The following is a 22,971-nucleotide window of genomic DNA, read 5'->3' as shown; positions in this document are numbered from 1 at the left end:
AGTAGTTTTGGAATTGTTAGTTAGATTACTTGTTATTACTGCATTGTCGGAACTAGAAGCACAAGCATTTCGCTACACTCGCATTAACATCTGCTAACCATGTGTATGTGACAAATAAAATTTGATTTGATTTGATTTGAGGTACACCTCCAATTGACTCAAATTATGTCAATTAGCCAATCAGAAGCTTCTAAAGCGATGACATCCTTTTCTGTAATTTTCCAAGCTGTTTAAAGGCACAGTCAACTTGGTGTATGTAAACTTCTGACCCACTGGAATTGTGATACAATGAATTATAAGTGAAATGATCTGTCTGTAAACAATAGTTGGAAAAATGACTTGTCATGCACTAAGTAGATGTCCTAACCGACTTGCCAAAACTATAGTTTGTTAATAAGAAATGTGTGGAGTGGTTTAAAAACTAGTTTAATGACTCCAACCTAAGTGTATGTGAACTTCCGACTTCAACTGTGGAATTGCTGCAAAGAAACCATTACTGAAGGACACCAATAAGAAGAAGAGACTTGCTTGGGCCAAGAAACACGAGCAATGGACATTAGACCGGTGGAAATCTGTCCTTTGGTCTGATGAGTCCAAATCTGAGATTTTTGGTTCCAACTGCCGAGTCTTTGTGAGACGCAGAGTATGTGCACGGATGATCTCCACATGTGGTTCCCACCGCAAAGCATGGAGGTGTGATGTTTTGGGGGTGCTTTGCTGGTGACTCTGTCTGTGATTTATTTAGATTTCAAGGCGCATTTAACCAGCATGGCGAACTCTGGTTTGTGCTATTATTTGTTTTTTAACAGGACAATGATCCAACACACTTTCAGGCTGTGTAAGGGCTATTTGACCAAGATGGAGAGTGATGGCGTGCTGCATCAGATGACCTGCACAATCACCCCACCTCAACCCAATTGAGATGGTTTCTACACCTGCATTGCTTGCTGTTTGGGGTTTTAGGCTGGGTTTCTGTACAGCACTTTGAGATATCAGCTGATGTACGAAGGGCTATATAAATACATTTGATTTGATTTGGGATGTGTTGGACCGCAGAGGGAAGGATAAGAAGTGACCAGCATATTTGGGAACTCCTTCAAGACTATTGGAAAAGCATTCCATTTGAAGCTGGTTGAGAGAATGCCAAGAGTGTGCAAAGCTGTTATCAAGGCAAAGGGTGGCTTACTTTGAAGAATCTAAAATATGTTTTGATTTGTTTAACACTTTTTTGGTTACTATATACATACAGTACCAGTCAAAAGTTTGGACACCTACTCATTCCAGGATTTGTCTTTATTTTTTACTTTTTTCTTCATTGTAGAATAATAGTGAAGATCTCAACTATGAAATAAAACACGTCTGGTGGAAAGCAGACTGAACCAGATTGTCCACTAGGATTTTTTCCTGTGCGTAGCTTCGTTTATTTTTTATCCTGAAAATCTCCCTAGAACTTACCAATTACAAGCATACTAATAACATTGGAGAGTGGTATTCAATAATGTGTTGCTTTGGATTTGCCCCAAACATAACACTTTGTATTGAAGAGTTAATTGTTTTGCAATATTTTTTGCTCTATTACTTTAGTGCCTTGTTGCAAACAGGATGAATGGATGAATCCATCCTCAGTTTTCTCCTATCATAGCGATTAAAGTCACCATTGGCCTCATGGTGAAATCACTGAGTGGTGTCCTTCCTCTCCGGCAACTGAGTTAGGAAGGACATTATTATATTTGTATTGACTTGGTGTATTGATACACCATCCACAGTGTAATGAATAACTTCACCATGCTCAAAGGGATATGCTTCTTTTTTTGTTGTTGACCCATCTACCAATAGGTGCCTATCTTTGCAAAGCATTGGAAAATCTCCCTTGTCTTTGTGGTTGAATCTGGGTTTGAAATTCGCTGCTTGACTGAGGGACATTAAAAATAAATGTACAGTGCCTTCCGAAAGTATTCGGCCCCCTTGAACTTTGCGACCTTTTGCCACATTTCAGGCTTCAAACATAAAGATATAAAACTGTGTTTTTTTGTGAAGAATCAACAACAAGTGGGACACAATCATGAAGTGGAACGACATTTATTGGATATTTCAAACTTTTTTAACAAATCAACTGAAAAATTGGGCGTGCAAAATTATTCAGCCCCCTTAAGTTAATACTTTTTAGCGCCACCTTTTGCTGCGATTACAGCTGTAAGTCGCTTGGGGTATGTCTCTATCAGTTTTGCACATCGAGAGACTGACATTTTTTCCCATTCCTTGCATGGTTAAATGGGGTGGTTCGCGCTTTCAGTTTAGCGTGAATGCATCCATCAATCCACTTTTTCTGGTTTGGGTAGGTTTTAATAGTCACAGCGGGAACAACATCCCCTATACACTTCCTGATGAACTCAGTCACCGTGTCCCTGTGTACATTGTTATTCTCAGAGGATACCCGGAACATATCCCAGTCCGCATGATCAAAACAATCTTGATGCATGGATTCCAATTGGTCAGACCAGCATTGAATAGGCCTTAGCACGGGTACTTCCTGTTTGAGTTTCTGCCTATAGGAAGGGAGGAGCAAAATGGAGTCAAGATTTGATTTGGCAGGGAGGGCCTTGTAGGCATCCCGGAAGAGAGAATAGCAGTGGTCACGTTTTTTTTTCAGCGTTAGTACTACAGTCAATGTGTTGAGAGAACTTCGGTAGCGTTTTCCTCAAATTTGCTTTATAATCCCCAGATAAAATAAATGTAGCCTAAGGATATGTAGTTTCAAGTTTGCATCAAGTGCAGTGTAGTTCCTTGAGGGCGTTGTGTTATCAGCTTGAGGTGGAGTATATACGTCTGTGTCTATAACCCGAAGAGAATTCTCTTGGGAAGTAATACAGTTGGCATTTGATTGAAGTTTTCTTGGTCGGGTGAACAAAAGGACATGAGTTTCTGTACATTATCACAATCACACCATGAGTGGTTAATTATGCAACATGCACCACTGCCCTTCTTCCCAGAAAGTTCTTTATTCCTGTCTGTGCGATGTACTGAGAACCCAGATGGCTGTATGGGCAGGGGCAGTATATCAGGTGAAAGCCATGATTCTGTGAAACAGAGTATGTTACAGTCTCTGATGTCTCTCTGGAAGGAGATCCTCACCCTGAGTTCATCTACTTTATTGTCCGAAGACTGAACATCAGCGAGTAATATACTCGGAAGCAGTGGATGGTGTGCCCGCCTCCTGAGTCGGACTAGAAGTCCTCTGAATACTTCTTCTCCGCCGGCGGCGTCTTAGACTAGCCCCTGGGATAATTTCAATTGCCCTGGGGGGTGCGAACAAAGGATCCAATTTGGGAAAGTCATATTCCTGGTCCTGTCTGTTGGTGCCATCTTACGCATCACTAACTATTAAAGGATATGAACAAAATGTGCACACGTGGCTACATGCAGCACTCGCTTTGATCTCAAAACAAGCTCATCTACTCACGTCCACTGCTGTAAACACAGTCCAGATCAAAGTAAATGGCACAGATCCATATATGGCAATGGTCTATTTGCATATAGGCCTACTGCAGCTCAGATTTGGTTATGCCGCACTGGTCTGTGTAGAGTACTGGCTGAGTCCTGTGTGTTTATTCTTGTCTGCGCAATGTACTGAGAACCCGGGTAGCTGTATGGACTGGGGCGGCAGGTAGCCTAGTGATTAGAGCGTTGGGCCAGCAACCAAAAGATTGCTTGATCGAATCCCCAAGCTGACAATGTAAAAATCTATTGTTCTGCCACTGATCAAGGCAGTTTAACCCACTGTTCCTAGGCCGTCATTGTAAATAATAATTTATTCTTAACTGACTTGCCTAGTTAAATAAAGGTTAAATAAATCAAATGCAATAGAATCCTACTCCGATGCGTTATGCCTACAACAAAATCTCTTGGATACTTGTTTTGGTATGTTGCATTGAAAGTGGATAATATTGCGTTGATTCGATCACAATTGCCACAGTAGAGGGAAACGTTGAAAATGTTAACTAACAGGGAAAACTCTACAAATTTGAGTGAAGTTCAATCTCGTGCTTCTCTTCTTGGGCTGATACAGTATTTCTTCTGCTATGCAGTCGCAGGGCTTTGCTCGGGCTAATGTGCGCCAGTGCGCATCATAGCGGGAACAGTGCTGAGGAGTATTTCTGTCTGTAATAAAGCCTGTTTGTTGGGAAACAAACTATTCTGATTGGCTGGGCCTGGCTACGAAGTGGTTCGCCCTATGCCCTCCCAGGCCCGACCCATGGCTGCGCAGTCATGTGAAATCCATAGATTAGGGCCTAATTCATTCATTTGAATTGACTGATTTTCTTATATGAACTGCAACTCAGTAAAACTTTGAAATTGTTGCATTTCTATTTTGTCCAGTATACTGTATATACAGACCTCCTGATTTTAAAATGCCAGCAACAAACAAAAAAAGCCTCAGGCAAAACCTGTCCTAACCGTTATTGCAAGGCATAGGGTGGGGTCTCTTAGGCTCAGACACAGCCTCCCCAATGAGTTGTCAAACTTGAACTGAGGGGAACATTCCAAAATGGGCACTTGGCCACATTTGGCCACACCTATTCTGGTGCTCAGGCCAGCGACATCTATTCACGTTCACAGTGGCAAAATAGAGACGGAGAAACTCTCAGGACCAAACAGCACACAAATAGGCCTACATGTTACTGTAATAAAAATAATCAGAACTTCTACCTCGTGAGTGTTGCAAACGCTCATGGTCACTATAAACATTCCGCCCAAGGCAAATGAAAACGTAGCAATTTAGCCTGTATCACACTTGAATCAGAAATGTCTTAAATGTTGTAATAAACGGTAAAGGAATGGCATGGTGAAACGTTATCAACTATTGTAATATTATATTGATTTCGCAAATGTCGTTTTTAACATGTGAAAGAAACAATAAAACATTTCAACAAGGGAACAAAGCGCTGGAAGGAGTTTGGAGAGCACAAGTAGATAGACACGCCTGTGGTGTCTTCACCAGAAACGGACTGACAATTATTTGGAATCACAGGAGAAGAGGTAATGTCCCTCTCCTCCTTTTGTTATTGTTTCTTCCACTTCTCTTCCTCTCTGGGCTGTCCTAGAGGTGACAGAGGCAGGGCAATGGGCATGCTTCTGTTCTCCCATATACTGTAGTGTGAATGGGTTGTTGTTGATCTCCATCAACTTAAATTATCACCCTTCTTGCCCTTCACCTATGTCTCTCTGACGGTGATAAGAAGCTTCCACTTGTGTGCATTCAATGTGCATTTATTTATTATAGTTTGTCAGGATATTGACCACCTATTTTAGTGTTATGTTTGATATCTCAAATAGGGAATTAGGGGGTATAATTTATCCTAATTAGGGGGTATAATTTACCCTAATTACCCTAATTTAATCAGGGAGCCACCATTGAGACCAATGTCTCTTACGTGGGAGGCACCTGCATATACAATTTCAGAACATACATTTTGCACACTCTTGGCATTCTCTCAACCAGCTTCACCTGGAATGCTTTTCCAACAGTTTTGAAGGAGTTCCCCCACATGCTGAGCACTTTTTGGCTTCTTTTCCTTCACTCTGTGGTCTGACTCATCCCAAACCATCTCAATTTGGTTGAGGTTGGGGAATTGTGGAGGCCAGGGCATCTGATGCAGCACTCCATCACTCTCCTTCTAGGCAAAATGGCCCTTACACAGCCTGGAGTTGAGTTGGGTCATTGTCCTGTTGGAAAAACAAATGATAGTCCCACTAATCCCAAAACAGATGGGATGGCATATAGCTGCAGAACACTGTGGTAGCCATGCTGGTTAAGTGTGCCTTGAATTCGAAATAAATCACATACAGTGTCATCAGCAAAGCACCCCCACACCATAACACCACCACCTCCATGCTTTACAGTGAGAAATACACATGCGGAGATCATTCATTCGCCCACACCGCATCTCACAAAGACACAGGAGTTGGAACCAAAAATCTCAAATTTGGTCCAATGTCCATTACTCGTGTTTCTTGGCCCAAGCATGTCTCTTCTTCTTATTGGTGTCCTTTAGTAGTGGTTTCTTTGCAGCAATTTGACCATGAAGGCCTGATCCACACAGTCCTGCTCTGAACAGTTGTTGAGATGTGTTTGTTATTTGAACTCTGTGAAGCATTTATTTGGGCTGCAATTTCTGAGGCTGGTAACTCTAATGAACTTATCCTCTGCAGCAAAGCTAATTCTGGGTCTTCCATTCCTGTGGGTCCTCATGAAAGCCAGTTTCATCATAACGCTTGATGGTTTTTGCGACTGAACTTTCAAACTTCTTCAAATTTTCTGTATTGACTGACCTTTGTCTCTTTAATAATTTGAGCTGTTCTTGGCATAATATGGACTAGGTATTTTACCAAATAGGGCTATAGTCTGTATGTCCCCTACCTTGTCACAACACAATTGATTGGCTCAAACACAGTAAGACGGAAAGAAATTCCACAAGTTAACAGGTGTGTCTTCTTAAAAGTTCATTGAAATGCGTTCAACCTCATGAAGCTGGTTTAGAGAATGCCAAGAGTGTGCAAAGCTGTCATCAAGGCAAAAAAAGGGTGGCTACTTTGAAGAATCTCAAATATAAAATGTTTTTTGATTTAACACATTTTTGGTTACTACATGATTCCATATGTGTTATTTCATAGGTTTGATGTCTTCACTATTATTCTACAATGTAGAACATAGTCAAAATAAAGAAAAACCCTTGAATGAGTAAGTGTTCTAGAACTTTTGTCCGGTAGTGTGTATTGCACAGACAAACATAAATATACACAAAACACAGTCAACTAAAACAAACACATTCTTCTTTATAAGAATCCTCTGTCCGCTGCCTGAACTGCCCTAGGGACACTAACACATCTATTACAAATATATTTTGGAGCTCATTCCAAACGTGTGGAGCAAGAAAACTAAAGGCTGGCTCATTTTATTTCTTAACAGTGAAGTTAAGTAAGTCGGAAGCTTGTGGTGCAGGGCTTTGTAAACAAAAAGAGAGTCATGATGTGATCTGAGTTCAAAGAGGTTCAGCCCACCTTTTGGTAAAGAATGCAGTGATGAGTAATAACACTGTCTATTGTGATAAAGCGAAGGGCACTATGAAAAACGGTATCCAGGGGTTTAAGAGTAGAGGCAGCTGCACTTTGATAAATAGTATCACCATAATCAAGAACAGGTAAGAGCAAGGGATGACAATAGATAGATGATGTAGATGATATTAGAATTGTTCTTACTATTTGTTTTCTTTCAATTTAATAGTCAGTCGTGAAGGTGAGCTTAGATTTGGCTTGAGAAATGCTACCGCCTGCTGCTTCAACCCTCCAGAACCAAAATGGAGACTTAATTTCTCCTTTCTTTCTGTGCAAACTCCAAACCCAGAGGGGAGCTGCTGCTGAAGATGAACAAGCCGTTGGAGGCCAGGGACGCCTACCTGCGGGCCCTGGAGCTGGACAGCACCAACGCTGACCTCTGGTACAACCTTGCTATCGTCAACATCGAGATGAAGGAGCCCTCAGAGGCCCTGAAGAACTTTAACCATGCCCTGGAGCTCAACCCACACCACAAACTGGCACTCTTCAACTCTGCCCTGCTCATGCAGGAATCTGGTGAGTGACTTAGCTACTCAGGCTGATCAGCCCAGGGTTGTGTTCATTAGTAAGCACCATAGCAAAATGTTATGTAACAGGAATGAAAACAAGTCTTTCATATTGGACAGGTTCAGGTGGTCCCACCTCCTGTTTCAGCCCGTTTGCTTTGGTTTCGCTCTTAGTGAATACGACCCTGGCTCAGTCAGGGCTTTTAGCAGTGGGGAAGGTTGTTTATTTAGTTAACCTTTATTTAACCATGAAGTCAAATGGAATTTGTCACATGTACCGAATACAACAGGTGTAGTCCTTACAGTGAAATCCTTACTTACAAAGCCCTTAACCAACAATGCAGTTTTAAGAAAAATTAGTATAAAAAAATTAAAGTAACAAATAATTAAAGAGCAGCAGTAAAATAACAATAGTGAGGCTATATACAGCGGGTATCGGTACAGAGTCAATGCGCGAGGGCACCGATTAGTCGAGGTAATTGAGGTAATATGTACATGTAGATAGAGTTAGTGACTGCAAAGATAATAAACAGAGAGTAGCAGCAGCGTAGAATAGGGGGGCAATGCGAATAGTCTGGGTAGCCATTTTGTTAGCTGTTCAGAAGTCTTATGGTTTGGGTAGAAGCTGTTAAGGAGCTTTTTGGTCCTAGACTTGGCGCTCCGGTACCGCTTGCCATGCGGTAGCAGGGAGAACAGTCTATGACTTGAGTGACTGGAGTCTTTGACAATTTTTGGGGCCTTTCTCCTGGATGTCAGGAAGCTTGTCCCCGGTGATGTACTGGGCCTTATGCACTACCCTCTGTAGTGCCTTCCGGTCAGATGCCGAGCAGTTGCCATACCATGCGGTAATGCAACCGTTTAGGAGGCTGTCGATTTTGCAGCTGTATAACGTTTTTGAGGATCTGGGGACCCATGCCAAATCTTTTGTCTCCTGGGGGGGAAAAGGTGTTGTCGTGCCCTCTTCACTACTTGTCTTGGTGTGTTTGATAGTTTGTTGGTGATGTGGACAGCAAGGAACTTGAAACTCTAAGCCCGCTCCACTTCAGTCCCGTCAATGTTAATGGGGGCCTGTTCGGCCCTCCTTTTCCTATAGTCCATGATCAGCTCCTTTGTGCTCACATTGAGGGAGACGTTGTTGTCCTGGCACCACACTGCCAGGTCTCTGACCTTTTCCCTATAGGCTGTCTCATTGTTGTCGGTGATCAGGCCTCCCACTGTTGTCGTCAGCAACAGTGATGGTGTTGGAGTCGTGCTTGGCCATGCAGTTGTGGGTGAACAGGGAGTAGAGGAGGGGGCTAAAAACTCACCCTTGAGGGAAACTTATGTTGATGATCATCCCTTACCACATGGGGTTGGCCTGTCAGGAAGTCCAGGATCCAGTTGCAGAGGGAGGTGTTTAGTCCCATAGTCTTTAGCTTAGTGATGAGCTTGGTGGGTGCTATGGTGTTGAACGCTGAGCTGTAGTCAATGAACAGCATTCTCACATAGGTGTTTCTTTTTTCTAGTTGGGAAAGGACAGTGTGGAGTGCGATTGAGATTGCGTCATCTGTGGATCTTTTGGGGCGGTTTACAAATTGGAGTGGTTCTAGGTTTCCTGGCATGATCGTGTTGATGTGAGCCATTACCAGCCTTTCAAAGCACTTAATGGCTACCGACATGAGTGCTAAGAGGCGGTAATCATTTAGGCAGGTTACCTTTGCTATCTTGGGCACAGGGACTACGGTGGTCTGTTTGAAACATTTAGGTATTACAGACTTGATCAGGGAGAGGTTAAATGGCAGTGAAGACACTTGCCAGTTGGTCCGCGCATGCTTTGAGTACACGTCTTGGTTATTCGTCTGGACCCGCGGCTTTGTGAATGTTTACCTGTTTAAAGGTCTTGCTCACATCGGCTACATAGAGAGTGATCACACAGACGTCTGGAACAGCTGGTGCTCTCATGCATGTTTCAGTGATGCTTGCCTCAAAGCGAGCAATTTAGCTCGTCTGGTAGGCTCGCGTCACTGGGTAGCTCGCGACTGGTTTTCCCTTTGTTGTCAGTAATAGTTTTCAAGCCCTACCACATCCGACGAGCGTCGGAGCCGGTGTAGTAGGATTAAATCTTAGTCCTGTATAACCAGCTTCATGAGGCATGCATTTCAATTAACAGGTGTGCCGCCTTAATTTGGGGAATTTCTTTCCTTAATGCGTTTGAGCCAGTCAGTTGTGTATTGATAAGGTAGGGGTGGTATACAAAAGATGGCCCTTTTTTTGTAAAGGACCTAGTCCATATCATGGCAAGAACAGCTCAAATAAGTATAGAGAAACGACAGTCCATCATTACTTTAAGACATAAAGGTCAGTCAATACGGAACATTTCAAGAACTTTGAAAGTTTCTTCAAGTGCATCCGCAAAAAACGTCAAACACTATGATGAAACTGGCTCTCAGGAGGACCACCACAGAAAGGAGGACCCAGCCTTACCTCTGCTGCAGAGGATACGTTCATTAGAGTTACCAGCCTCAGAAATTGCATCCCAAATAAACGTTTCACAGAGTTCAAGTAACAAACACATCTCAACATCAACTTTTCAGAGGAGACTGCATGAATCAGGCCTTCATGGTCAAATTGCTGCAAAGAAACCACTACTAAAAGACACCAATAAGAAGAAGAGACTTGCTTGGCCAAGAAACATGAGCAATGGACATTAGACCGGTGGAGTCCAAATTTGAGATGTTTGGTTCCAACCACCGTCTTTGTGAGACGCAGAGTAGGTGAACGGATGATCTCTGCATGTTTGGTTCCCACCGTGAAGCATGGAAGAGGAGGTGTGATGGTGTGGGGGTGCTTTGCTAGTGACACTGTCTGTGATTTATTTAGAATTCAAGGCACACTTAACCAGCATGGCTACCACAGCATTCTGCAGTGATACGCCGTCCCATCTGGTTTGTGCTTTGTGGAACTGCCATTTGTTTTTAAACAAGACAATGACCCAACACACCTCCAGGCTGTGTAATGGCTATTTGACCAAGAAGGAGAGTGATGGAGTGCTGCATCAGATGACCTGGCCTCCACATATTTCAACCCTGCAGGCGCTACACAAAACGCAGAAATAAAATATAAAACATGCCTTACCTTTGAGCTTCTTTTGTTGGCACTCCAATATGTCCCATAAACATCACAATTGGTCTTTTTGCTCGATTAATTCCGGCCATATATATCCAAAATGTCAATTTATTTGACGCGTTTGATCCAGAAAAAAACAGCTTCCAAAATGCGCAATGTCACTACAAAGTATTTTAAAAGTTGCCTATAAACATTTCCAAAATATTTCAAACTACTTTTGAAATAAAACTTTAGGTATTTTTAAACGTTAATAATCGATCAAATTGAATACGGGTCTATCTGTTTTCAATAGAGGACGAGAGGAAACAAACGCTGCTTTTCATGCCTTGGCCAACTCTCAACAGTGTTACGCAGTTCCTAGGTGGCATACTTCTTCATTGCACAAATGAATAACCTCAACCACATTCCAAAGACTGGTGACATCCAGTGGAAGCGGTAGGAACTGAAAGCAGGTTCCTACAAAATAACATTTGCCAATGAGAACTCAGTGAACAGACAGAGACCTAAAATAAATATATATAATAATCTGAACGGTTAGTCCTCTGGGTTTTGCCTGCTACATAAGTTCTGTTATACTCACAGACATGATTCAAACAGTTTTAGAAACTTCAGTGTTTTCTATCCAAATCTACTAATAATATGCATATCTTATATTCCTGGCATGAGTAGCAGGAAGTTGAAATTGGGCACGCTATTTATCCAAAAATGAAAATGCTTTCCCCTATACCTTAAGAAGTTAACACTTTTTTGGTTACTACATGATTCCATGTGTTATTTCATTGTTTGGATGTTTTCACTTCAATTCTACAATGTAGAAAATAGAACAAATAAATACAAATCCTTCAATGTGTGCCCAAATGTTTGACTGGTACTGTATGAAAATGTGTGCAATTTTATCACTTTTCTAGGATGCTTTATTGTTTTCATTGCTTTAGTGGGAAGCTCATCAGAAGTAGACATGCTCATGTTGTTTATATTTGTGCAGGGTGACTTCCTACTAGGGCACACCGCCTCTGTGCTAACAGTATACTGTAACTCTGGTTCATAGGCACATAATTACTCCATATAATAGCTGTAGAGGCATTCAGGGCAGTTAGTGGGACACAAATTAAGTTACTTACGTTATCTGCCAACGCCCCCTGGATAATGATCATTTGCTGCAGCATTATGACTACTCAGCGACACAATGGTAGGGATTAACTGTCAACGCAGCCTTGAAATGAGTCCATGAGCCAAGATGATTTTGATGGACTTCGTCATTCCTGTAGAGCATCTTCTGTTTCCAAAAGGTGTCAAAGTTATCTGTAAAAGTGATTCCAACAGAGCTACAGTAATCTTTTAGCCAGGTGTGTAATGTCAGTAGCCTGCTGAATCTCATACGCGCAGCCCAACGATCAAATCAAATCAAATTTTATTTGTCACAGATGTTAATGCGAGTGTAGCGAAATGCTTGTTGGTCGATGGTACAACCTGAAATAATTGGCCACTTTTTGGAATCTTAGTGCTAGAATCAGTTCTTTACAATCCAATTTCAGAAGTTCTGAGCTAGCCCTCCTGATGTTGTTTGACCCCACAGTGTCAGCTCCTGACATCTGTCGTAGAAAAGTCGGAAGCAGCCTTGTAATGTCTTGTACTTGTGCTCCAGGATAGCACAGGGTTTTTGCTCCGGGATCCATTCATGATTATCTGTAATCATTGTAGCACCCACATTAATGTAGAAGTTTTGAGAAACAGATCATATTCTTATTTACAATAAAGGTGACTCCTAATTTACTCAATGCATTATTTACCATTCATTTCTATTAGGCACAACATAATCCTAAACACAACCAAAACAAACTGCAAAGGCATCCAACAAGTTTGTAGTCACAAGCTTGATGTAGTCATTGTGTTCTAGGAATATGGGACCAAACACTATATGTAATACACTATAAGTGAATTTGTCCAAATACTTGTGACGCCTTCAAATGGGGGTACTAGATGCTTAAAGTACTTTAATTTCTGAACAGACGATACCCTCAAATAAATGGAGCCATTCTGTACTGTCACCTCATATTAAACATTTGAAATTTTTAGCTTCGCTGTCCAAATAAATACGTAGGGGAGTGTGTAATTTTTTTAATTTTCTCGGGTAAACATTAGCTCAATCGACATTGAAATTACTAAAACCAAATCGAACCTGTGTAGAAATGATAATGAACCTACATTTATACGCTCTTTACTCAGCCTAACTTGCTAACAGTCAAAAGAAAGTTATATGGTCAGGGAGCATCAAAAGCAATGGATAGAGGAAATTGATGGCGATTAAATATAATCAACAAACCTTTTTCTACGACTAAGGGCCCTTCTGATCTCAAGGAAGCCCGAATGTATGGGATCAATATCATGCCAAATGTATTCGCAAATGTAAATCACCAATCCATAAATATAAATCACTTTCCGCAAATGGAAATCACCAATCCACAAATGGAAATCACTTTCCACAAACAAACACCTTTTGATTTGTATTTGTAAATCGAGGGTCTTAAATAAAATGAATGCCATAAAGATTTGCACATAGGAGAGAGATGCGTAAACCTGCAACTCCATATTTGGAAGCACTTAGGTCACCTGACTTTTGTCAGGGATTTGAGTTCTCACGCGTAGACAAGAAGTTCTCGAACAGAAAAAAAGTTATTGTAGAAAGTGATTTTGTAGTCGTAGAAAAAGGTTTGTACCCATAGAAAGCAATTTCCATAAATCTCTGGCAGCCTCTCATTTGTCCATGTTGAAGCTTGCCTTTCAAGGTGGCAGAAATTATAGTATGGTAACCATAATATTTTAACCATGTGTGTAACCATAGTATGTCCAACGTAAATAATCAAAACCCTAGCCCTAGATTATGCTATGTTTGCAACACTATTGCTGTGTACACCCATTTATCACCAAAATATTTGAATTAGCTGGCCAGTGTGATAGCACCACTAAATTGTGAAGGATATGTCATACATTGTAAGTGATTATAATCCATAAACTGTCTCATGTTGCACAGACGATGAACATTAAGGAGACATAAGTATTCCTGAGGCCTCTAGCCGTTTCCCCAGGAGAGGCATGCAAAAGGTAGAGGGGAGGTGTAGGATATGGGATCAGACTTTGTAACAGTATTGCTTCCGTTCCTCTCCTCGCCCCAACCTGAGCTTGAACCAAATCAAATCAAATCAAATTTTATTTGTCACATACACATGGTTAGCAGATGTTAATGCGAGTGTAGCGAAATGCTTGTGCTTCTAGTTCCGACAATGCAGTAATAACCAACAAGTAATCTAACTAACAATTCCAAAACTACTGTCTTGTACACAGTGTGAGGGGATAAAGAATATGTACATAAGGATATATGAATGAGTGATGGTACAGAGCAGCATAGGCAGATACAGTAGATGGTATCGAGTACAGTATATACATATGAGATGAGTATGTAAACAAAGTGGCATAGTTAAAGTGGCTAGTGATACATGTATTACATAAGGATACAGTCGATGATATAGAGTACAGTATATACGTATGCATATGAGATGAATAATGTAGGGTAAGTAACATTATATAAGGTAGCATTGTTTAAAGTGGCTAGTGATATATTTACATCATTTCCCATCAATTCCCATTATTAAAGTGGCTGGAGTTGAGTCAGTGTCAGTGTGTTGGCAGCAGCCACTCAATGTTAGTGGTGGCTGTTTAACAGTCTGATAGCCATGGACCATCTGCACACATTAACAAGTCACCCTCGAAGCATCGTTACCCATCGCTCCACAAAAGTGGCTGCCCTTGCAGGGCAAGGGAAACACCTACTTCAAGGTCTCAGAGCGAGTGACGTCACCGATTGAAACGCTATTAACGAGCATCGCTAACTAGCTACCCATTTCACACCGGTTACACTCACCCCCTTCTTTCCGTAGCAACCAGTGATCCAGGTCAACAGCATCAATGGGATCAACTTTTTTTCTTCTAATACTAAACGCTTTCTACCGTGGTAACTGTGAGAACTTGTCTACGTGTGAGAACTTCTTGTCTTTTTCTTGTCATCAAATCCCTGCCAAAAGTCAGGTGACCTAAGCGCTTCCAAATATGGAGTTGCAGGTTTGCCATATCTGTCATGTTTGCGCATATTTGTCCTATGTTCCATTCAAATCAAACTTATTTATATAGCCCTTCTTACATCAGCTGAAACCCAGCCTAAAACCCCAAACAGCAAGCAATGCAGGTGTAGAAGCACGTGGCTAGGAAAAACTCCCTAGAAAGGCCAAAACCTAGGAAGAAACCTAGAGAGGAACCAGACTATGAGGGGTGGCCAGTCCTCTTCTGGCTGTGCCGGGTGGAGATTATAACAGAAAATGGCCAAGATGTCCAAACGTTCATAAATGACCAGCATGGTCAAATAATAGTAATCACAGTAGTTGTCGAGGGTGCAACAAGTCAGCACCTCAGGAGGAAATGTCAGATTGCTTGTCATAGTCGATCATTGAGAGTATCAGGCAGAACAGAAACTGGAGCAGCAGCACGGCCAGGTGGACTGGGGACAGCAAGGAGTCATCATGCCAGGTAGTCCTGAGGCATGGTCCAAAGGAGGGAGGGAGGGAGAGAGAGAGGGAGGGAGGGAATTAATTCACACAGGAGAAATACTCCAGATGTAACAGACTGACCCTAGCCCCCTGACAAAAACTACTGCAGCATAAATACTGGAGGCTGAAACAGGTGGGGTCAAAGGAGACACTGTGGCCCCATCCGATGATACCCTCGGACAGGGCCAAACAGGCAGGATATAACCCCACCCACTTTGCCAAAGCACAGCCCCACACCACTAGAGGGATATCTTCAACCAACTTACCATCCTGAGACAAGGCCGGGTATAGCCCACAAAGATCTCCGCCACGGCACAACCCAAGGGTGGGCGCCAACCCAGACAGGAAGATCACGTCAGTGACTCAACCCACTCAAGTGACGCACCCCTCCTAGGGACAGCATGGAAGATCACAAGTAAGCCAGTGACTCAGCCCCTGTAATAGGGTTAGATGCAGAGAATCCCAGTGGAGAGAGGGGAACCGGCCAGGCAGAGACAGCAAGGGCGGTTCGTTGCTCCAGAGCCTATCCGTTCACCTTCACACTCCTGGGCCAGACTACACTCATAGGACCTACTGAAGAGATGAGTCTTCAATAAAGACTTAAAGGTTGAGACCGAGTCTGCGTCTCTCACATGGGTAGGCAGACCATTCCATTAAAATGGAGCTCTATATGAGAAAGCCCTGCCTCCAGCTGTTTGCTTAGAAATTCTAGGGACAATTAGGAGGCCTGCGTCTTGTGACCGTAGCGTACGTGTAGGTATGTACGGCAGGACCAAATCAGAAAGATAGGTAGGAGCAAGCCCATGTAATGCTTTGTAGGTTAGCAGTAAAACCTTGAAATCAGCCCTTGCCACCTGCTATGGCAAGGGGTTCCCTAGGGGAACCCCCCTCCCCCCATTCAGCTGAAAAGGTGACGCGGGGAATTCAAAAATATTCTTTAGAAATATTTAACTTTCACACATTAGTCCAATACAGCAAATGAAAGATAAACATCTTGTTAATCTACCCATCATGTCCGATATTTAAAATGTTTTACAGTGAAAACACAACATATATTTATGTTAGACCACCACCAAATCAACAAACAAAAAACACAGCCATTTTTCCCAGCCAAGGATAGTCACAAAAGCAGAATTAGAGATAAAATTAATCACTTTGATAATCTTCAACAGATGACACTCATATGACATGTTACACAATACATTTATGTTTTGTTCAATAATATGCATATTTATATGCACAAATCTCGGTTTACATTGACGCCATGTTCAGAAATGCCTCCAAAATATACGGAGTAATTACAGAGAGCTACGCCAGATAACAGAAATACTCATCATAGTAACTGAGGAGTCTAGCAGCTGTATTTAGCACTAACTGAAGTTTATTTAGTGCTTTGTCCGGGTAGCCGGAAAGTAGAGCATTGCAATAGTCTAACCTAGAAGTAACAAAAGAATTAATTAATTTTTCTGCATCATTTTTGGACAGAAAGTTTCTGATTTTTGCAATGTTACGTAGATGGAAAAAGCTGTCCTTGAAACAGTCTTGATATGTTCGTGAAAAGAGAGATTAGGGTTCAGAGTAACACAGAGGTCCTTCAGTTTTATTTGAGATGACTGTACGACCATCAAGATTGTCAGATTCAACAGAAGATCTCTTTGTTTCTTGGGACCTAGAACAAGCATCTCTGTTGTCCGAGTTTAAAAGTAGAACGTTTGCAGCCATCCACTTCTTTATGTCTGAAACACAGGCTTCTAGCGAGGGCAATTTTGGGGCTTCACCATGTTTCATTGAAATGTACAGCTGTGTGTCATCTGCATATCAGTGAAAGTTAACATTGTTTTCAAATGACATCCCCAATAGGTAAAATATATTGTGAAAACAATAGTGGTCCTAAAACGGAACCTTGAGGAACACTGAAATTTACAGTTGATTTGTCAGAGAACAAACCATCTACAGAGACAAAGTGATATCTTTCCGACAGATAAGATCTAAACCAGGCCAGAACTTGTCCGTGTAGACCAATTTGGGTTTCCAATCTCTCCAAAAGAATGTGGTGATCGATGGTATCAAAAGCAGCACTAAGGTCTAGGAGCACGAGGACAGATGCAGAACCTCGGTCTGACACCATTTAAAAGGTAATTTACTACCTTCACAAGTGCAGTCTCAGTGCTATGATGGGGTCTAAAACCAGACTGAAGCATTTCGTATACATTGTTTGTCTTCAGGAAGGCAGTGAGTTACAGCGCAACAGCTTTTTCAAAAATTTTAGAGAGCAATGGAGATTCGATATAGGCCGATAGTTTTTTATATTTTCTGGTAGGCTTGATTACCAACAACGAAGAGACAGTCTTCAGGGAGGAGGTGAGGGCCCTCGGAGTGTGGTGTCAGGAAAGTAACCTCACACTCAACGTCAACAAAACAAAGAAGATGATCGTGGACTTCAGGAAACAGCGGAGGGAGCACCCCCCTATCCACATCGATGGCACAGTAGTGGAGAAGGTGGGAAGTTTTTAGTTCCTCGGCGTACACATCACGGACGCATGGTCCACCCACACAGACAAAGTGGTGAAGAAGGCGCAACATCGCCTCGTCAACCTCTGGAGGCTGAAGAAATTTGGCTTGTCACCAAAAACACTCACAAACGTTTACAGATGCTCAATTGAGAGCATCCTGTCAGGCTGTTTCACCGCCTGGTACGACAACTGCTCTGCCCACAACCAAAAGGCTCTCCAGAGGGTAGTGAGGTCTGCACAACGCATCACCGGGGACAAACTACCTGCCCTCCAGGACACCTACACCACCCGATGTCACAGGAAGGCCAAAAAGATCATCAAGGACAACCACCACTATCATCCAGAAGGCGCGGTCAGTACAGGTGCATCAAAGCTGAGACCGAGAGACTGAAGAACGGCTTCTTTCTCAAGGCCATCAGACTGTTAGACAGCCATCATTGAGTGACTGCTGCCAACATACTAACTCAAATCTCTAGCCACTTTAATAATTTAAAATTGGATGTAATAAATGTATCACTAGTCACTTTAAACAATGCCACTGTATATAATGTTTACATACCCACATTACTCATCTCATATGTAAATACTGTATACCATCTACTCCATCTTGCCTATGCCGTTCGGCCATCGCTCTTCCATATATTCTTATTAATTCCTTTACACTTGTGTGTATATAAGGTAGTTGTTGTGAAATTGTTAGATTACTTGTTAGATATTACTGCATGGTTGGAACTAGAAGCACAAGCGTTTTGCTACACTCACATTAACATCTGCTAACCATGTGTATGTGACAAATAACATTTGATTTGATTTGAATAATTATTCTGATAAAGGAAAAGTAACTTTTCTTACAAAATAGAGGCATACAACGACAAAACAAAGGTTTTACAGTGTGGAAATGATAACGAATGCGTGAAGGAAATGCAGAAATAGATAAATGCAGAAACATATTTTTGGTTAAAGTTTGATTAAACAGTATAAAACAATCAATAGCAAAACCCCATTAAAACCACTTACAATGTATTTGTTCCCACCCTTATGAAGCATATTTAGAACTTTTATTATTCAAATACATAAAATACTGTAAAAAATGTGAAAACATTGATGTGCTGAATGAGTGTGTCCCTCCTTTAACTACTAACCATTGGAATGCCTTTATTAACAAATCACCCCTACCTCCAGCTACAAAAACAATTATTGTTGTTAAATAAACAAATACCCTAACTTGTGTGTGTGTGTGTGTGTGTGTGTGTGCTTGCGCGCCGTCTGTGTGTGCTCTACAGGTGAGCCCAGGTTCCGTCCGGAGGCCAATCGTCGTTTCCTGACCTACGTCCAGGAGGAGCCAGATGACGCCAACGGCTACTTCAACCTGGGCATGCTGGCCATGGACGCCAACGAGAACACTGCGGCCGAGCGCTGGATGAGGGAGGCCATCCGTCTACAGACAGGCTTCCGTAGCGCCCTCTTCAATCTGGCCCTGCTCTACTCGCAGTCCCGACGGGAGCTGGATGCCCTGCCTGTATTAGATGAGCTGCTACGCCACCATCCAGAGCATGTTAAAGGTTTGATTCTCAAGGGGGATATCCTGATGAACCACAAGAAGGACACCCAGGGGGCCAAGGTCTGCTTCCAGAGAATCCTCAGTATGGACCCCACCAACGTGCAGGGGAAACACAACCTATGTGTGGTCTACTTTGAGGAGCGAGACCTGCCGAGAGCGGAGCGGTGCCTGGAGGAAACGCTGGCCCTGGCACCCCATGAGGAGTATGTGCGTCGCCACCTGGGCATCGTGCGCGGTAAGATGGCCGCCATGTCCGTGGCAGGGCAGCCGCTGAGCCCAGCGTCAGCAGAGGGCGCAGCTACGCCATCCATGAAGGAGGAAAAGAAGGGGGGAGGAGGAAAGGAAGAGGAGGAAGGGAGGGGAGCCACTGGCAGTGCTGGGGCCGGGAGTAAGAAGAATGTACGGAAATCCTCCTCGGCAGAAAGCCTCAGTGGCAACAGCCAGTCAGAGCTTCTTGACGACAGCCAGGCTGATAAGCAGCAGCGGACTAAGAGCAAATCCACAAAAGAAATTAAAGACATAGAAAAGAAACGGGCGGCCGCCTTGAAGAGACTGGAGGAGATTGAGCGCATATTAAGCGGTGATTAACCTTGTTATTTACCGCAGTGCAGGACTACTTTTTGGTAGAGCTAGTTACAGCTCCTGAATCACAGATGTGATGCGTCCCAAATGGCACCCTATTCCCTATATCAGCAGGCAAGGCCCCTTGCACCACTTTTGACCAGGGCCCATAGGGTAGTAGCCCATAGTAGTGCACTATATAATAATTAGGGTGGCATTTCGGACACAGCCATAAAGATGTTTTGGTTTTCATAAACAAATGCCCTCCTCATTTCATCATGCATGCTTTAACTCCTTTGATTGTTCGTTTGTTTTGTTTATCATGTTTACAGGCTGCCCTACCTTCTGCGTTCCCATACAGGCTGCCCTACCTGCTGCGTTCCCTTACAGGCTGCCCTACCTGCTGTGTCCCTTTTATTTTAACACCATTGCAAAAATCAAAAAGGGATTATTATTTTTTGCACAGCACAAGAAAAGCACAGTTTTTTTTAAATCTTCACTACAGGTGCAAAACCCTATGTGTTGTTTTTTTCTGAATGGCATTTTATCGTATGCTAATTATTTATGCTTGTTTGATTTGCTACGTTTACTAGCCTACTTGTTGATCACTGGATTTTATTAGATTTTTGTGTAACTCACTCACTTTTTTTTTTAAAGGAATGATTGCATCACAAACAATTAAAGGAAATGACTTAAAGGAAATGACATAAAGAACACCTCATGGCCCACTTCAGGCAGGCAGGATCTCTGTATGTTGTATGCATCTCCAAATAACCCATTACTACAGCTGCTGCACCTGCATATTATACTACATTACACCCCACGGTGCAGACAGACGCCAAGCCCCGCCTCCTCTGACATCTTCCACTTACTATTTTCTCTTATTGATCTCACCCTGTGCTTCCTGATTTCCATGCAGTCAGTGTTGCTTTGCTCATAGCACAGCCCTTATCTTACAGTGATGCCATTTGGAGCTGTTGTCTCATTCAACCCCCACACACACCTACCCACACACACCAACCGACCCGCCACAAGACAGGTGTATGGTTTCCTGTTTGTTGCCTCAGAGCATATTAGTCTTCACGTATCATACTGTATATCTTATTTCAGTAATAACAGCATTGTTTGTGTGAGGATTGACATATGCTCCCCCCTCCTCAACCCTCTCTCCCCTCCTCCACCCTCTTCACCTCTCTCCACCTCTTTCCTCACCCCATGTTCTTCCTCAAGCTGTGCCATGTGTTGTTTCTCATTTACACCAGAAGATTCCTCTCTCAATGAGAGATGATTTCACAGCACACTTCTTGTACTGAACTAGGCCCATTTTTTCAAAAGCATTTTAAGGCTAAGTTCCTTAGAACAAGAGTAAAAGAAAGAGGATTCTATCTCCTTCTGTAGTTCACATCGTTGACCTTGTCCTCTCTCTCGCGCACACTCTCGCCCTCTTTCTCGCTTTCTCTCTCTCCATCTCATGAACTTCAAGTCTAACACATACAGTGAATGTAATAAATATCACTAGATTTTCCCACACTCGTCTTGCTCTTGCGCTCATCTGCAACCATCTGAATAATGTTTTTTCAACATTGGATTGCGCTACCTTTTGATGCTATCTTGATTTTCTTTGGCTGTCATTCTCATGGACACGAAGATTGTCGTTGAGTTGGAACTACCTGGAATGTCATGAGGAAACAAAAAGCGATTGTTCCGGCCTATTGTTGTTTAGCTTTTACAACCTTATTTAACCCCTCAGTATCCTGTTGATTAGTTACATACAGATACTGTCATGTGCAGTGTCAATCTGTTCCTTTCTCTTCACGCTAACTAAATGGTGACTGTGTGTCCATCTGTTCATCAACCATTTCTGTCCGTAACCATTACTCAAATGGAAAATCTGGTAACAACATAAATGAGAAACATTGTCAGTGTAATATGATGGTTGGCCTGGGGCCTACGCCACAGGTATGACCCCTTAACTCTAAAAGCATTTTCAACATGATAATTCATTACTTATCATTGAGCTCCTAAAAAACAACGTATTGTGCTAGTTAGTGTGTGTACAGATGCATGTACATTTTTTACATGCACTGTAAGCTCTAAGTACTGTCGTTGTTTGCCACTTGAAATATATGGTACGTTTAGCATAGCTATCTTTTATCATGCAATACAAGTGCTCTGTAAGTGTTACAATTGTAATCAATCAAGAGTGTTGAACACATACCTTTAAAGAACTGTCTCGCCTGTAATGATATCAGTTGTACAGAGCACATTAGTCAATCAGCCACTAAGATAGCCAACTAACATTTCAAATATTTTTAATCACCATATTTATCACTTTGGTCCTCACCTGTAATTTAATTGATACATTAATCATTTTTCATTGAACTACGTTATTTTGTATGGTAACCAAAAACATTACATTTTTAAAGCTATATCCCTTTTTGTAATAGTAGCCCAGATGTTGTGTTGACTCCTGGGTGGGTGATGGTAGTGGAGAGTTCAGGGTTGTGTTGACTCCTGGGTGGGTGATGGTAGTGGAGGGTTCAGGGTTGTGGTTTTCAAATAAAGGCTGTTTACTTTATGACTGCATCTCACCTCTACATGTGTAATTTTTTGGTAACAGCTTGTCTCCCTAGGCAGACCAGTTGCCTTCCACATTAAGAATGTTCCGGCATACCTAGGTCTGGGGTTTCTGAAACTAGCTAACAGGATGTGCTACAGATGGACTGAGGTATAAAAAAAATTGTATGGGCCTCCCGGGTGGCGCAGTGGTTAAGGGCGCTGTACCCTCTTGGTCGGTAGGGATCTCCTTGTCTCATTGCGCACCAGCGACTCCTGGGACGGGCCGGACGCAGTGCGCGCTAGCCAAGGTTAACAGGTGCACGGTGTTTCCTCCGACACATTGGTGCGGCTGGCTTCCGGGTTGGATGCGCGCTGTGTTAAGAAGCAGTACGGCTGGTTGGGTTGTGTATCGGAGGACGCATGACATTCAACCTTCGTCTCTCCCGAGCCCGTAC

The 22,971-nt window shown here is 42.5% G+C and overlaps 1 protein-coding gene across 1 annotated transcript in view; it reads left to right on the top strand.

The window, feature by feature from the left end:
- The window catches only part of LOC139375272 (transmembrane O-mannosyltransferase targeting cadherins 3), a 154,253-nt gene extending 131,710 nt beyond the window's left edge, over positions 1–22,543 (top strand). Inside the window, exons 13-14 of the mRNA XM_071116892.1 lie at positions 7,403–7,629; positions 19,119–22,543. Of these exons, the coding sequence (XP_070972993.1) occupies positions 7,403–7,629; positions 19,119–19,984 (1,093 nt within the window). The 3' untranslated portion in view covers positions 19,985–22,543. The remainder of the gene's footprint in view (positions 1–7,402; positions 7,630–19,118) is intronic.
- The last annotated feature ends 428 nt before the right edge of the window (positions 22,544–22,971 follow it).

Source organism: Oncorhynchus clarkii, chromosome 2 (genome assembly GCF_045791955.1).
Source record: "Oncorhynchus clarkii lewisi isolate Uvic-CL-2024 chromosome 2, UVic_Ocla_1.0, whole genome shotgun sequence".
Lineage (NCBI taxonomy): Eukaryota > Metazoa > Chordata > Actinopteri > Salmoniformes > Salmonidae > Oncorhynchus > Oncorhynchus clarkii.
This window is presented reverse-complemented; position numbering and strand designations above follow the sequence as displayed.